Source organism: Patella vulgata, chromosome 1 (assembly GCF_932274485.2).
Source record: "Patella vulgata chromosome 1, xgPatVulg1.2, whole genome shotgun sequence".
NCBI lineage: Eukaryota > Metazoa > Mollusca > Gastropoda > Patellidae > Patella > Patella vulgata.
Window position 1 is genome coordinate 8,407,504 of NC_065879.2, and position 16,757 is coordinate 8,424,260.

The following is a 16,757-nucleotide window of genomic DNA, read 5'->3' on the forward strand; positions in this document are numbered from 1 at the left end:
ACCAGTCCTGTCAAATAATAAAATAAAACCAAGTACGAACAATCCAAACCATAAGACAGAATTCGAAGTCCTAAAAAACGTTATAGGCAAAATAGTGTATTCAAGCAAAATAGTGTAATCAGCAAATTGACTGCTCCTCGTGTACAAAATACACGACAAACAGTGGTAACAGGTGTCCGGAAGAGTAAGCTTACCCTGCCTGGCGCCACACCCGCCAGATATAGAGACATTGTCGCTTAGACGGTGCGCAATCTGATTAAAATACAGATCTATGTTTCGCTTCGTTTTTTTTTATATTTTCGACCAGTTGTAGATCTGACCAGTTGTACTGGGAGGTCGCGTCAGGGGTCATACGAGTGGCTTTTGACCCTATGACGCCAGACATTGATTAATCAATCAGCGTTGACATTTCTAGGGGTTTATCCACAGTTTCATTGGCGAACCTGTTATATAACAACTCTTCCAGATCCTAGTGTAGTAAAGACGAAATTTTTAACTATAAAAAACGAAACGAAATAGGATCTGTGTTTAAATCAGATTGAGACGGTGCGTTAAAAGATAAGTTTTGAGTCATACACATATTTCAGGAGTTGTTACAAAGTCTAACGAACGTGGATATATGCAAGATTTAAGACAAATCTATCAAGCCATCCTTCGAGATTCGTACTTATATATTAGCGGTTGTCAAGGAGGTGTATGTGTATGCAAATCTCGTGAAAAATCAGGCAAGTCATCCTACAAAAATAGCCTTAATTAGGAGTCGTACAAATAATTTAGCGGTTGTCAAGGAGGCTATGCGTAGGGGGTTCGGCCCCATTCACCAGTTTGAAATAGAGAAATTCTCCTGTATTCCCAGTACTCAAATATTAAGATACAAACTATTCAGAGCCACCTGCGGATACAAAGTATTTTCATTACCTGGAATATCCAAGTCTTCGGCAAATGACAGCAGCTTCTTGACGACCCCAGCCATCGTCGCAGATAGTTCCCCATGTGTTATTGTACAATATCTCAACTCTCCCTTCATGCAGCCCTGAACCTCCTACTAGCCGTGGCAGGCTAGTACCTGAAATGAATCTTATTGGAGTTACCTAAGTCTGTTACAGAAAATAACTGTAATAGGACAGTCGCGTAATTAGAGTAAGATGTATCATTTTCCCAATGACAGTGGTGCTGGACGGAGGGCTTGACAAGGAACAGCGTCTAGTCGTTTAATACCGAAACCATTACAATGTTTTCATTGATTTTGAATGCACACTCTAGTAATTTAAACATACATTATGCAAGAGCTAAATCTGCCTATTGCAGGTCTAAATTTAGGCCTGAAATGTTACCTAAATAATTAATTAGACATTAATTAACTTATCCAGACCATAATCAACTCTCGATGGCATCGCTAGCCTGTGATATTTACTGGATTAGGATCCGATTTGCTGCTCAACTTTCATTCATGATATAAACATACATTATGCAAGAGCTAAATTTGCCTATTGCATGTCTTTCTTTAGGCCTGAAGTGTTTCCTAAATTATTAATAAGACATTAATTATCTTATCCAGACCATAATCAACTCTCAATGGCATCACTGGGCTGCGATGTTTATTGGATTAAGTTCTGATTTGCCGTTCGACTTTCATTCATAATTAAATCATGAAATGGATAATCGAGACTATGTTTTTATCGTACCGACTTTAGTAATGATTATCGAGGCTAGGCCGAAAATTTAATCGCCAAATTCTCGGTTCAGAGTGGATCAATTTGACTGAAATTTTCAGCAAATTCCCTTTACAGTATCTATTTTTTAACTATTGTAATGAGAACTGTTAGCTCTTTATCTAATCTCCCATAGTGTATCTTTGACACCAGAATTTTTGTGCTTATTTTGAAATAGGAAGATATGATTTTTAGAAAAGTAACTTTTAAACCCGAATGTGAATTAATTAATTTTTTAACAAACAAATTTAACATACCTATAGATGCTGCTGATAAGTTAACGAGCATACAGAATGCGAAGAGCAACACTGCTACACCCATCATCTTTGCCCTAAAAAACATCTCAAAGGTAAGTTCCGGGACAACTAATTGGTCCCAAACAGAGTTCCCCTTTTATAACCCCGTACGTAATGTTTTGATTGGTTGTCACGTTCTCTGTCTTTATTGTGCATGCACGAATTCATACATAAACAGGTTTTTACATTTAAGGAGCACACCCCTTTATAAATGAAATCATTGTTAAACGAGAGCATCGCTATGGCTGCAATATACGTCCGCATTCGTGGATCCTGTTTCACAAAAACTGAAACCTCCTTAAAATCTTCTTAAACTAAAATTTCATCCTAACTTAAGATAGACGAGTTTCACTATCATTAGATGAATTTGAGAATTCTAGTACACTTCTTTTTTGTGTTGTTTGTCAGTCATTTTTTTCCTATCTTTTCTTTCTCCTGTCCCGTCTCCTGTCCTTCTTTCTTTTCTTTCCTTCCCCTCTCCTTTCTTTCTCTTTTCTTTTTTCTTTTTCTTTTTTCTTTATAGCCTTAGGCCCACATTTTTTAATGAGCTTAGGCCCACCCCTCACGGCAGGTGGACAGGTGGGCCCAGTCCGGCACTGGCCCGAAATTAGAATCCCAAGAAAGGAAAAACACTTAAAATCCCAGTAAACAAAGCCCTTTGTTATTGTTTTATTTTTGATATCATAAATTTATTATTATTACTTAATGAAGGCTTACGTTAATAAAACAACATTTTATCTTGGGAAAATATCATTTTAATTGAGTAAGATAAATAGGCACTTTGACATTTTCAAATTATCATTGAAAGGGTCTATGGGGATGACATTACAGTCTACGTGTCAGCAACGGAAATGTGCACTGCACAGGCGCAAGAAATTGTAACTGAACTCTATTAAAATTGCATTTTAAGTTACAATCGAACTTCGTGAAACGCATAAAATTTGAAAGTTCATTTTGATTTTAGATAAAATCTATTTTAGTGATTTTTAGCTTAGGTTTTGTGAAGCAGGGCTCTGCTTTCATTGATATGGTACTTTTTAAAATGAAGAGAATGAAATATGAAATATGACAAGAGACACAGAAAGCAGGACTTAGGGTTTATTTTGGCAAATTTAGAGACAAAGTATTCACAAAACAGTGGGTGTGACTCCGCCCCAGGGAGTCGGGCACTGGGGATCGGGCATGCACCAAAAACAATAGGGATCATGCTTAGGGTATAAGGAATAAATATGAAATTTTTTCAAGACAATCGATTTAGACTTGTTGGCCTGTAGGCGGCTCTGCCCCTGGGGTTGGGCATGCACCACAAACAATAGGGATGTTTCTTAGGGTATAAAGAATATGTATGCAAAGTCTCAAGATGATATGTTAAGAAATACGGCCTGTATAAGACAAACAAACAAATACAAGAAATGAACGTGGCTCTGCCCCTGGAGTCGGGCATGCACAAAAAAATAGGGATCACCCGTAGGGTATAAGGAATAAGTAGGTAAAGTTTCAAGAGGATCACTTAAGAATTGTGGCCTGTAGGCGACACGCACCCCCCCCCCCTCCCCACATACATACACACAGACAGGGGCGACGTCAATATACATCCACATTATGAAAGTGGACGTATAAAAAGGGGTCTACCAAAAACAAAATATTTACGGGTATTTCCGAGGATTTACACACAGGATGAAAATATGGATTTTTGTGTAGATTTATTATCTTCAACTATTTCTAAGAGCGTGAAATCATCATAAGGTCTGTCATTGAGTCAAGTGGTGTGGTTTCGATTCCCAGGTTGTACGTGACAAAGAGTAGGGTTGACTGTCCAACCTCACGAGTTTTCTCCGGGTAATACGCACAAGCGAATTATTGAAATAAATTTGAGTCATATGTTAGTCCCGAAATAGCCTAGTTTGTGTCAAGTGTAATGGGTCTAGACTAATTCTAGTGTTGTGAATGTAAACCCATATACTCCGCCTAGCACTAGTTTGTGGTATTCGGTTGCCCCTCTCTCTCTCTCTCTCTCTCTCGCGTGTTGACAAGACATTAAACTGACGTGCCATATTATTATAGTCTCTGTTGAGTCCTCTCAACGAAGACAGGGTGTGATCATTGTATAGTGATGACAATTTTAGACCGAATTAAATATTTTCTCACGGATGTAATGATTATAGCTAGTGTGAAATAGGTTATATTAACCAAATAATTTGAACAAAAGCTTGAACCATAACTATTTTTGTTTGAGTAAACACAGTGTTGTACCTTAGAGTTTGTGGTCCTTGAGCTTGATGTCTCCCCACCCTCACAACACGCCCAAACACAACACAATACACAGCACAAATACTTCAAATAGTAAATAATAGCGGTGTTTTCGTGGAAATATATTTTCAACTTTGTGAAGAGTCTGGAATAAGACGAATGATGCAAAAAATAAATTTACTGTTAAGATTTAAGTACTGTAAAATTGTTTTATTTAACGATACGTTATATAAGATTTAGATAAAGAGCTAGCCATTCTTGCTATAATAGTTCGAAAATAGATAATGTAAAATGAATAATTGGAAAATTTCATTCAAATTACTCTGTTGCGAGCGAAGATATTAGCCTTTGAAGGTTTGACAAGACGTATGGAATAATGTCAACCACCGTACTGGTTGTTCGAAGCTAAGTCTCGCTCCTCCATTTTTAGAGTAAATCAAAATATGGCTGAAATGTTCTAATCTATTTAATATCGTAGAAATCCGATGCCATCGAGAGTTGATTATGGTCTGGATAAGTTAATTAATGTCTAATTAATAATTTAGAAAACATTTCAGGCCAAAAGAAAGACCTGCAATATGTAGATTTAGCTCTTGCATATATACTATTCAAAAAAGTAGGGGATATTCGGAAACAATACAAAATTGCGGAAATGCACTGTTGTGTTTATTAGCGGTAACCAGTGTATGTTAATAACAAGCCAATTGCCTACACATGAACATAAACAGTTCATATGGGCGGCTTATCTGACGGCCCCATTTCACTTGCAAACAGATACACTGTCAAAAGTGAAAATGGACGTTTTTGATTTTTGTCTTAATAATGAGTAATTGCTCCACCAATCCTCAGACATTCAGCAAATCGTCGTAGCATGCTTCTAATCAACCGTCCAATCACGATTTGGGGCAATCTGACCCACTCCTCTTGCAGTGCCACGGCCAATTCTTGCAGTGTTGTCGGTTGACGTTGACGTTGGCGAACACGTCTCCCGATCAAATTAAACGTAACACACTAAAGCAAAAATACGCTAAAACAGTAAATCTTATGCAAGAACCGATATGAAAGCAAACATGGATAGGATAAACCAGCAAACGGCAGTTATCATCAACCCTTCCTTGAAGTGTCAAATTTGACAATGACCCGCTCCCACGTGTATGGCGCTATTGCGTGTCGCATGTGTAGCTCAGTGGTTCTGTTGGGGCGATAAGTTCTTTATCTGTGAACATAATCTCAAAGCATGTCAAGTGTCCATGACTATTTATCATATCACAACCTGCATAGCCAATATTTACATTTCAATATCCCCTACTTTTTTTGAAGAATATATAATGTATGCGCAAATAAAAAGATAAAAACATGAGCAGGTGTATCAGATATACCAACTGACAGATACAGTTGGCAAGGTGATAGGATGGGAGGGTTTGAGATGGCCTGATAGTCTAGATTGCCACGCCTCGAGTTCTAGCTGACAGGTCACCTTGGAGATTGAGGGCGCCATCTCAACTTCAAGGGGTTTACTCCGAGTACTCCGGTATACTCCCGCAGGACAGACCCCTGCATGTGCGCCAAGATAATAAAACGAAAAATGAAATGGGGTTTAACGCCCTACTGTTCTGCTCCGACTGGGCTAATGAAGACGGGGATATTGTTCTGCTCCGACTGGGCTAATGAAGACAGGCATATGCCATACAGTGTGCTATGCGGGAAACTTTGCCCAGACATCGAACTCCAACTGCCAAGGGATAATTTACGTGCACGCCAATGTGCACACGGGACCTCGCGGGACCTCAGGTTTCGTCCCATCCGAAAGACTGACACGGGAAAACCACGCCGGGAAATCCCGATAAACTATCGGCCAACGCCGGGATCGAACCCGCGACATCACTTTGCTACCGTGGCTCCCAAGTTTAGACAACTTGTCTGCGATATCGCCTTAGGTGGAAGCGGATGTTAAACACGAATAAAAGAAAAGGTAAAACTATTAATGTTCAACTTCTCCAAATGGCCCCAAATCTTGTCATGCCTATGTTGGGAGGACTTTACGAACAGGTGAAATTATGGAATAATTATTTCCACAACTACCAAGCTAAATCCATTAGACCCCACGAACTCAATTATCGGCGTACTCTTGTTCATGACATATATCCCACTACCTCCCAATTTTATTATTTTTTGTTACTATACAAACAGTTATTGTCTGCCATTAAAACTTCCTAGTTGTAATTGTTTCTGTGTATTTCTAGGTTTATAGGTTATATAAATATGGATATGAATATAATATTTATCATAAAAGTCACTTCAATAACAAGCTTTAAACAATTTAACTGGTTCGCATAAAGATGGCGTCGCAGAATATATAGCAACCGATCTAGACATTAAATGGCCATAACTTTGGTTTTAATAGAGCGATGGAAATAATCTGTCAAAAATTTAAAGGGATAGGGGAACAGAAATGAAACGAAATGGGGTTTGACGTCCTGCCGTTTTGCTCCGAACTGGGCTAATGAAGACGGGCATAGTACGCCATACAGTGTGCTATGAGGGAAATTTTGCCCGGACAGCGGCACTACGGCATACTCTTATTTCGAACGACTAGACAACTGTCCTTGTCAGGCCCTCCGTCCCGCATCGATGACAAGGGGGAACCACGCCGGAAAATCTGGATGAAGATTCTCGGCCAATGCAGGGATCGAATACCCGACCTCCAGGCTAGCGAGCCAGCGCCTTACCCACTTAGCCACCGTGACCCCCTGGATTAGGGAACAGACATAGCCTACACGACCCCTTTCCTTATAATGTTTGAATATTTTTTTTTTTTTTTTTTTTAAATACAAGTACCTTTGTTATCATATGGTCTGCATTGATAAACAGTTGGGTTGTGTAGATATTATGGCAGGTAGTTGGTTAAAAAAGGAAAAGAAAACCGAAACGAAATTGAAGTTTAATGTTAGTGCAGGATGATTGTTAGAGTACTTTCATATTTAAACGTGTAGTCCGATTGATATTGTAGGAGTTAGTTTCTTAGATATTGAGATCCAAACATCAAACTATTTAGAAGGGTTGGATGGCCGAATGGTTAGCGCGTGTGCGCTGTATTATAAAATCTGTCATTGAGTCACATGACGGTGTGTCGATTCGCCAGGTGTACGTGACAATGAGTAGGGTCCCCTGTCCAACCATGTGGGTTTTATCCGGGTCTCCCGGTTTCCTCGAACTGCTAAAGACCCCTAGACGCAAGCGAATTATTGAAATAAAATGGAACCATATGTAAGTCCCAAAATGACCTAGTTTGTGTCGAGTGGACGTTACCATCTCTCTCTCTCCCCCCCCTCTCTCTCTCTCTCTCGCTCTGTATCTGGTGATTTAGAAAGATAAAGCACGCCACCTTATCACTTCTGTTTATAGACAACTGCATCTTTGTGTTTGGTCCTTTAGATTATGGCTTGGCCGTAACAGCAATAATTTGACCATCTATAGGTTTTTAGTACCACAGACACTGTTGGGCATTATGTTAATCATCACACAGTATACCGTTCGTTTACACTGATATCTGTTCTAATGTTGATAAAAAAAAGTAGGACGTTATATTCAATTTCATTTGTTGAAATGAAATGAAATGGGGTTTAACGTCCTACTGTTCTGCTCCTATACTGGGCTAATCAAGACGGACATACGCCATACAGTGTGCTATGAGGAATTTCATTTGTTGATCTATTAAATTGGGGAAGCCACGGTGGCTAAGTGGGTAAGACACTGCTTGCTAGCCTGGAGGTCGGGTGTTCGATCCCTACATTGACCGAGAAAGTTCATCCAGATTTTCCTGCGGGGTTCCCCCTTGTCATCGATGCGGGACGGAGGGCCTGACAAGGACAGTTGTCTAATCGTTCGAATGGGTAGGGGGGGTAGATGGCCGAATGGTTAGCACGTGCGCGCTGTATCATAAGGTCTATCATTGAGTCAACTGGCGGAGTTTCGATTTCCCAGTTGTACGTGACGATGAGTAGGGTCGCCAGTCTAACATCGTAGGTTTTCTCCGGGCCCTCCGGTTTCCTCCCACTGCTAAAGACTCCTACGCGCAGGCGAATTATTGAATTAAAATTGAACCATGTGTTAGTCCCAAAATGACCTAGTTTGTGTCGAGTGGACGTTAAACTCTCTCTCTCTCTCTCTCAAACTAAGGTACTTCCTCTCGTTTATGCTAGTTCCCACTATCACGATTCGCGATACGATTGAAATCGTGGTTTTAATCATAGTTTTAATCATGGGGTAATCGTGGTGATCCTATCAGGTCTTATCATATATTGAGGTCAGTCGTAGCAATCGTGTTGATCGTATCGAAACCTATCCGAACGTATCTGCACGCACCAGATCGTAGACTCAAAAGGGATAATCCTATCGTAACTTATCGCACGACAATGGGAACCTAGCATTATTTTGAAAGTTGACGGTTAAACAAATAGAAATACTAGATAGGTTCCACAACAAGCACTGCCATACAAAAAGGAACAAAGAGAGAGAGAGAGAAATGGGGTTTAACGTCCACTCGACACAAACTAGGTCATTTCGGGACTAACATATGGTTTAATTTTATTTCAATAATTCGCTTGCGCGTAGGGGTCTTTAGCAGTGGGGGGAAACCGGAGGACCCGGAGAAAACCCACGAGGTTGGACAGGCGACCCTACTCCTTGTCACGTACAACCGGGGATTCGAAACCACGCCAGTCCATAAAGGAACAAACTTTAAATTCTAATTTCAAGATGTAAGTGTTTCAGTAACTAGGTTTCGGAGTCCTTCACCTAACACCCATCTTGTAACCTCTCATGTGAAAAGCTTAACACAATATACATCAAGCATACTAAAACTGTATAACAAATAGCGTGGGTTTCGTTCAAAATTATAACAGTGTCAATTGTCCACAAATATAACTGTGTCAATTGTCCACAAATATAACTGTGTCAATTGTCCTGTATCCTTCGACAGTCCAGAAAAGAAAATATCTGTTATTCATAAGAGCTGCTCGCTACAAAGTGACGCATGAGACGGAGCACCCCCAGGCCCCTACCTTAACTAAGCTACAATCTAAGGTCTAGGTTCATCAGAAGAGTTTAGATGTTGAATTAACTTCAGCCAAAATAAATCAATACTTTCCTCACTCCATCCCCATTTAATATAGTCATCATCCTTTAAGATTCTATGAACGGTCTTGGTAACATTAACAACTCCCAGTTCCTGTAACAAAATCACAATCATTAAATCTCGTCTTTCACTTAAGATTCGTTCATAAGCTACGCTTGCTTCGAACTCACAGTAATGATCAACAGCGAACGTATCCGACATGCACAAGATGAATCTCCTGCTAGCATCCATATTCTCGATTATACTGTCTATTTTATTTCCAATCCCATCTCTCTGTGGGAGAAAGACGTGGAGATTCAACTCGTGTTCTAGTCTTGGTAAAATATTTTCCAAAATAAAATCTACATCGTCTTCACTACAGCTTAAATAGATATCGTACCGATAGCTCCGTCCTTCAGTGGCGAATCTTTGGAGTCTGAGGTGGTGGTATCGGAGTATGTAGACGAAGTATCGAAGGTGCCAACGATATCTGTAAACCAGAGATATCGCGAGTATTAAAAGAAGTACTCCTATCGAAACTGATGTTATTATCAAACTTATAACGGGGGTTAACAAACAAAAGCGATTACTTATAGGTGTATCAATAATCCTCATGCCCCGCCAATCACTAGGCGTTGAACATGTATATTTATTCGGGAACATATGAAGCTTTTTAGCAAAGCTCTTGGTCTTCAGTAATCGCGCAAACCAGAGTAAATTCGCACAGGAACAAGAGTAAGGGTTGTATGATAAGTCAAGTCGTGATAAAACTTGTATTGTTTCATAAGAAAACGAATGTTTGTTGATTGTCGCAATTTGATTAGACGTCAAGTTTAATCTTCGCAGCGACGTTAAGTTTCTAAAATAATCGTTTTTCCACCATGAAATATGATTGTAACTTACATCAAGAGACTCCAGCTTCGGCATTATTCTTGGAATAACAGGAGGTAATGATCCAATACCGGTATCAGAAAGTTTCAGAACTTTTAATTTGGTCAATGTTGCAAAGAGTTCGTCGAAGTATTCGTTTGATTTTGAGTAAAGGTGGCTTTTGGATAGTTCCAATTTTTCTAGGTTTGCGCAACTATTTAATGCCCCTACATACAAGTGATGCGCGTGTTCGGCGTTGCCCTTTAAATAAAGATTAATTAGGCTGGAACTATTAAAGGCGTGATCCCTGATCCGAAATGCTGATCCTGAATTGTAGTTGATGAAAACTGTGTGCAAATTTGGGAGTCTGGAAAATGTATTGTCCTCCAAATCTCGTAATGGGTTAGCAGAAATAGAAAAGATTTGAAGACACTTCATACAATCTAGACCCCGTCGTGGCATAAATCGAATAAAATTGTCATCCATGTACAGACGTGTTAAATTAGGAAACATTGCTTTATTATCGGCACAGAACTTGGGAAAATTGACCAAAGCATTTTCTGATAAAACCAACTCCGTTAAGGTCGGAATCGGTTTCGAAATCAGTTTCGGAATGGGTTTCGGAATCGGTGAAAAATCCATCTCTTGTATCCAACACGTACGTAAACTAAGGACGGAGAGATTTTTCAGGTGAGTGAAGTCAGCGTGGTTGTAATAATTGATATAAGTCGAGTTCATTACAATTTTAGATACTGGGCTGTTCTTCATCGCAGAGAGGAAGTATGTTTTGCTCAATCTATCCTTAAACGTTAATTTAATCAACTGAAGCTCTTGAAGCTTCGGACTTATCACGCCCATCAAACAATAATATAACAGTCCATATTTTATTTTTTTCTCTTTATAAATTCCTAGTATTTGAAGCTGTTTTAAGCTACGGAATGCAAACCGCGAACAGTAGCTCAAATTATTTGCTTTTAAGTAAAGATGCGTCAAAGACGAAACATTAGAAAAGGTGTCGTTTTTTATATGTGGTAAAAAGTTATCCGAAAATGTGAGCTGTGAGATATTGGCTGGTAATTTGGGAATGTAGGATAATAATTGTCGGTGCCCAGAACACACGGCAACATTCCCCGTACAATTACACATGTTATCTCCACAAGAGTAACTATCGATCATCACGTCGGGTATTTCGTGTAAAGTTCCATCTTGGTTCGCCTTTGATGAAAGAACAATAGAGGAATTAGCTGAAGTTCCATTAGGGCTTAGATGAATTCGCCGGCTATAGGCCGCATCAAGGAGAAAAATAATCCCAAGTACGCTTTTATAGATATCCATGGCGTCTTATCTACACTTGTTTAACGGTAAGAGTAGACTACAATCCAGAAAAGGCCTTTTAAAAAATGCATCATATAGACTGCATAGTTATTAAAAGTTACAACGGATTTATATATTTGTCACATCTGTCTATTATAAACGATGACAATTTCAAAAAATGGAAGTTCCAGACTATTCCCTCGTTCATTAGTAAAGGCCAAACATTCCTGCTGTTTTCAAGGAAAACACAATAATGTAGATTATCGATAAAAAGTTCTTGTGTCACATATTCTGTGAATATAGATTATCGAAAAAAGATATTTTTATGGCACACACTCTGTGAATGTAGATTAACGGAAAACAGTTCGTGTTGTGGCACAGATTCTGTGAATATAGATTCTCTGTCAAAAAGTTCTTGTTGTGGCACATATTCTGTGAATGAAGATTATCGCCCCAAAAAAATCTTGTTGTGGCATAACTTCTAAGAATATAGATTATCGATAAAAAGTTTTTGCTGTGACATTAATTCTTTAAACGTAGACACAGTCTGGTCACCAACTCTCGATAGCTGCGAGTTCATGACATTGTGGTGTATCCAATACAGGTGAGAGCCTTTGTTTATTTCTCGTGTACAAACATTGAACTATAATAATATAAAAACAATAGTTTACATACTAAAACATCTATAATAAATTACATCTATTTAAACAGAGAGAGAGGGAGAGAGAGAGAGAGAGGGGTTAACGTCCACTCGACACAAACTAGGTCATTTCGGGACTAACACATGGTTCAATCCTATTTCAATAATTTGCTTGCGCGTAGGGGTCTTTAGCAGTGGGGGGAAACCGAAGGACCTGGAGAAAACCTACGAGATTGGACTGGCGACCCTACTCTTTGTCACGTACTACTGGGAAATCGAAACCCCGCTAGTTGACTCAATGACAGACCTTATGATACAGCGCGCACGTGCTAACAATTCGGCCATCTACCCGCCCTACCCATTTAAAGGGTGTATGACTCTATTTTGTTAAACTTTGAAATAGACAAAAATGGTTCTAAAAGCATATATTACTGTAATATGAATGTATGTAAAGTGGTTTATATTCCCTTTTTTGACAAAAAATATTTTAATTTCTAATCAATTATGTTCGGTGACATACGTGAACAGTTCAAATTGATCGGCAGTAGTTTACACCTGGTGAATGCATTCTTCACGTTTTTTAAATTATTATTTTGTCGTTTGTGAATCAGCCTTTACTAATTATTTCCACATTGTATTGTAGGATATGTTTGTATTTGTTCATTAGAAAATGGCACCCGAAACCATAGGGTACACGACCCGTGTACTGATTATATAATGTTAATTGTGCCTTAAATATTGGATATTAGGATCCTATAATTTCACGGTCAGATCACAGCATCTATATTGATTGAAATTGAGCAATATTGAATTCCAATTCGTGTTTCTAATTTCGAATATTATGAAAAATATTGAGTTGGAGACTTAGCTCCTTTAAAGGTGTAGCATCAAGACATTAAGTGTCATAAACAAAATCAGAGATTCGCCTGATTATTAAAAATTCAGCCTATAACCAACGTGAGGGGTACCAATACATGTATGACTCGTAAAATAAATGGACTTACCTCTAAATATCAGTGAGTCGTACATATCGCTCGGTGCTTTTCAAGGAGTTAAATTAAACTACTTCAGTCCTCTCTTAGTATATCAGTTTGTTCCGATTCTCTGCTACTTGACGTGTCTAATGTTGTTGTATTTATGACTTTGTTTAAAATTAAATTTATATATCTGGATAAAGTGGTAGATTATTTATTTAAATAGCTAGGACCTGTTTAAACAAATAAGGAAATTAATTGTAACAATTCGAGTACTTCTCTTGTTTTATCCTCCAACCCGACTTCCCTATATATTATTTTATCATTCATGTGACAGTTACAAGGAAATTCTATTCCTCATGAATTCAAATCGGGTTATTGGGTCAGTCTAAACTCTTGGGGTTTTAGTTGTAATTTTGTGTGGTGTTGAAAGATGTTAGTTTATCCAAGTTATCATTTAGTACATAATGTTTTGTTGTATGGATTAGATAAAGAACAAGTGGCCCATTTAATATAAATAATACAGTATTTAAATGGTTACTATGGAAACAATATGATTACTATAATATTCAAATGATTACTATATGAACACTATAAATAATATAATATTTAAATGATTACTATGGGAACGATTAAAATAATACAATATTTAAATCAAATTGATCAGGAGTAAATATCGATTTGGTCGCTACTATCATTTAAAGAGAAGTGTTGACACGGGGGTGTGTTAATTAGCTCTCAATATAAACATCTTGTTTTTATTTGCTAATTAAATTCCTAAATTATTAAGAAAACAAATAAAAGTACTGGAAGTGAATCTAGATAAAAAAAACCCTATTTACTATTTAGTCTAAATGTGCACATAAAATAGTACTGGAAGGCGTAAAATAAGTAAAAGGCACCGATTCGGCCCTGGCCAGTTTGTGTTACTACATCCGATGTAAAGAATGCACATGTTATCGGTGCCGTGTAGACCTAAGCTTTACATTACCACAGGTGGGGGGGGGGAGTGAATGGCCGAATGGTTATCACGTGCGCGCTGTATCATAAGGTCTGTCATTGAGTCATCTGACGTGGTTTCGATTTCCCGGTTGTACGTGACAAGGAGTAGGGTCGCCTGTCCAACCTTGTCGGTTTTCTCTGGGACCTCTAGTTTTCCCCCACTGCTAAAAAGACCCCGAATTACGAGCAAGCGAATTATTGAAATAGAATTGAACCATATGTTAGTCCCGAAATGATCTAGTTTGTGTTGAGTGGATGTTAACCCCCCCCCCCCTCTCTCTCTCTCTCTCTCTCTTATACACAGAGATGAGTGTTGCAATCAGACAGTCTAATGATGCACTTAAATAATTTACACCCGTGGGTGTAGAATAAGCATTACAAATTTCACTTCCATATCAATTATTACACCAAAGCGGGTGTAAATTTGTTTTGTTGAAAACAGTGCCGGGTTGGATATTTATTCCAGGCCAACGTCTTCTATAAGTTCAGAAAACTTGAAATTGGCTATGGGCCTCTATGATAATATGTATAAGACGTTTATCCCGACCCAGATTACATATAACCGTCGGCTACTTCGCTTCATTTCACAACGACATTACATTGACTGTTGTTGGACAATTAGACAATCTGTATCAATTTATAATGAATATAAATCATGAGAAAAAATCAATACACATATCCTTACAACTTAGCTGAATAATGTGGTTTATTCATTTATGCACCTCACCTGAATTAAGAACAATTAATTAAGATATAGTACTTGGCAATATATTGGAACATTTACACGTCTTTAAGTGTATACAAGCTACAATAATCTATACTTATATTCGTTATGAGTAAACACTCTAACATGTGTTACTAATGTAATTAACGCCACATTTTACAAAAACGTGCAAATTAGAGTACACAAACACGTTTGTAATGCAAGATACAGTGTACAATTGACACCTTATTCAGAGGAATGTTTCCCTAATAATAATAACACCTGTTGGTGTAACTGCAATAAAACGCTTGTAGAGTTGTAGCTCATCCCAAACATCATTTAACGGCTACAATTGCACCTATCCTGGTGTTCAGTAATATCGATTACACTTTTGAAGCCCAATAAACGGTGTAAAATTAAAACTGTTGGCGGATTAATTCCCTAATAATAGTTACAACCACTGGAGTTAATGCAGTATAACACTGGTAGTGGTGTAGCTCATCCAAACCACCCCACAATTACACCTATTCAGGTCTTCAATAGTCATGCATATCGGCTACACTTGTTAGGTGTAGCTCTTTAAGTTGGTTACTCTTGCAATAGTGATACATTTTAAAAAAACGCCAACTGTGGTGTAAAATTTACACTTAATTAACACTGCTGATAGTTCTTAATAACACCCAGTTTTTAACAGTGTATCATCAATATAAATAATACAATATTTATATATTTGCTGTAGGAACAATATAAATAAGGCTTGGGCTATTTGCCACATGTGGTAAGACAATCCGGAGACTATTTGCCACATGTGGCAAGTCTCCGTACTGGGATTATCAACCGATTTCAATGAAACTTACAGATAACGATAACATTAATAATATCTCAGAGTAGGCAAAGTTTCGGTCACTTCCGGTTAGCGGTTTCCAAGATATCAGGTTACCACACATTTCATGTGGCACGGCTACAGACCACAATTATCAACCGATTTCCATGAAACATACAGAATATGATAACATGAATAATATCTCAGAGTAGCCACAATTTCAACCACTTCCGCTTTGCGGTTTTTGAGATATCAGGTTACCACACATTTCACGTGGCACGGTTACAGACCACAATTATCAACCGATATCCACGAAACTTACAGAATATGATAACATTAATAATATCTCAGAGTAGGCAAAATTTCGATCACTTTCGGTTATCAGTTTCCGAGATATCAGGTTACCACACATTTCATGTGGCACGGCTACAGACCAGAATTATCAACCGATTTCCATGAAACTTACAGAATATGATAACATTAATAATATCTCAGAGTAGGCAAAATGTTGACCACTTCCGGTTAGCGGTTTCCGAGATATCAGGTTACCACACATTCCATGTGGCACGGCTACAGAACGCAATTACAAACCGATTTCAATGACAATTGCAGATTATGGTGACATTAATAATATCGCAGAGTAGGCAAAGTTTTGGCCACTTCCGGTTAGCGGTTAAGGAGATATCAGGTTACCACACATTTGGCTACTCTGCGATATTATAATGTTATCATATTCTGTAAGTTTCATGGAATTAGGTTGATAATTGTGGTCTGTTACCGGAAGTTGTCGAAATTTTGGCTACTCTGAGATATTACTAATGTAATTATAATCTGCAAGTTTTATTGAAATCGGTTCGTAATTGCGGTCTGTAGCCGTGCCACATGAAATGTGTGGTAAAAGTGGGTAAGACGCTGGCTCGCTAGCCTGGAGGTCGCGTGTTCGATCCACGCAATGGCCGAGAAAGTTCATCAGGATTTTACGGCGTGTTTTCCCTTGTCAGTTGTTCGACGAAGGGTAGATGGAATTGCCATTGTCAGGGTAAATTGTTTCTCTTAG

The 16,757-nt window shown here is 38.4% G+C and overlaps 1 protein-coding gene across 1 annotated transcript; it reads right to left on the reverse strand.

Moving 5' to 3' along the window:
• Positions 1–10,100: 10,100 nt before the first annotated feature.
• Positions 10,101–11,222, reverse strand: LOC126808397 (toll-like receptor 9; the record flags this gene model as incomplete). Its single annotated transcript, XM_050533083.2, has 1 exon — positions 10,101–11,222. A coding segment is annotated over one exon (1,122 nt), but the record flags the coding sequence as incomplete, so codon positions are not given.
• Between the last annotated feature and the right edge of the window lie 5,535 nt (positions 11,223–16,757).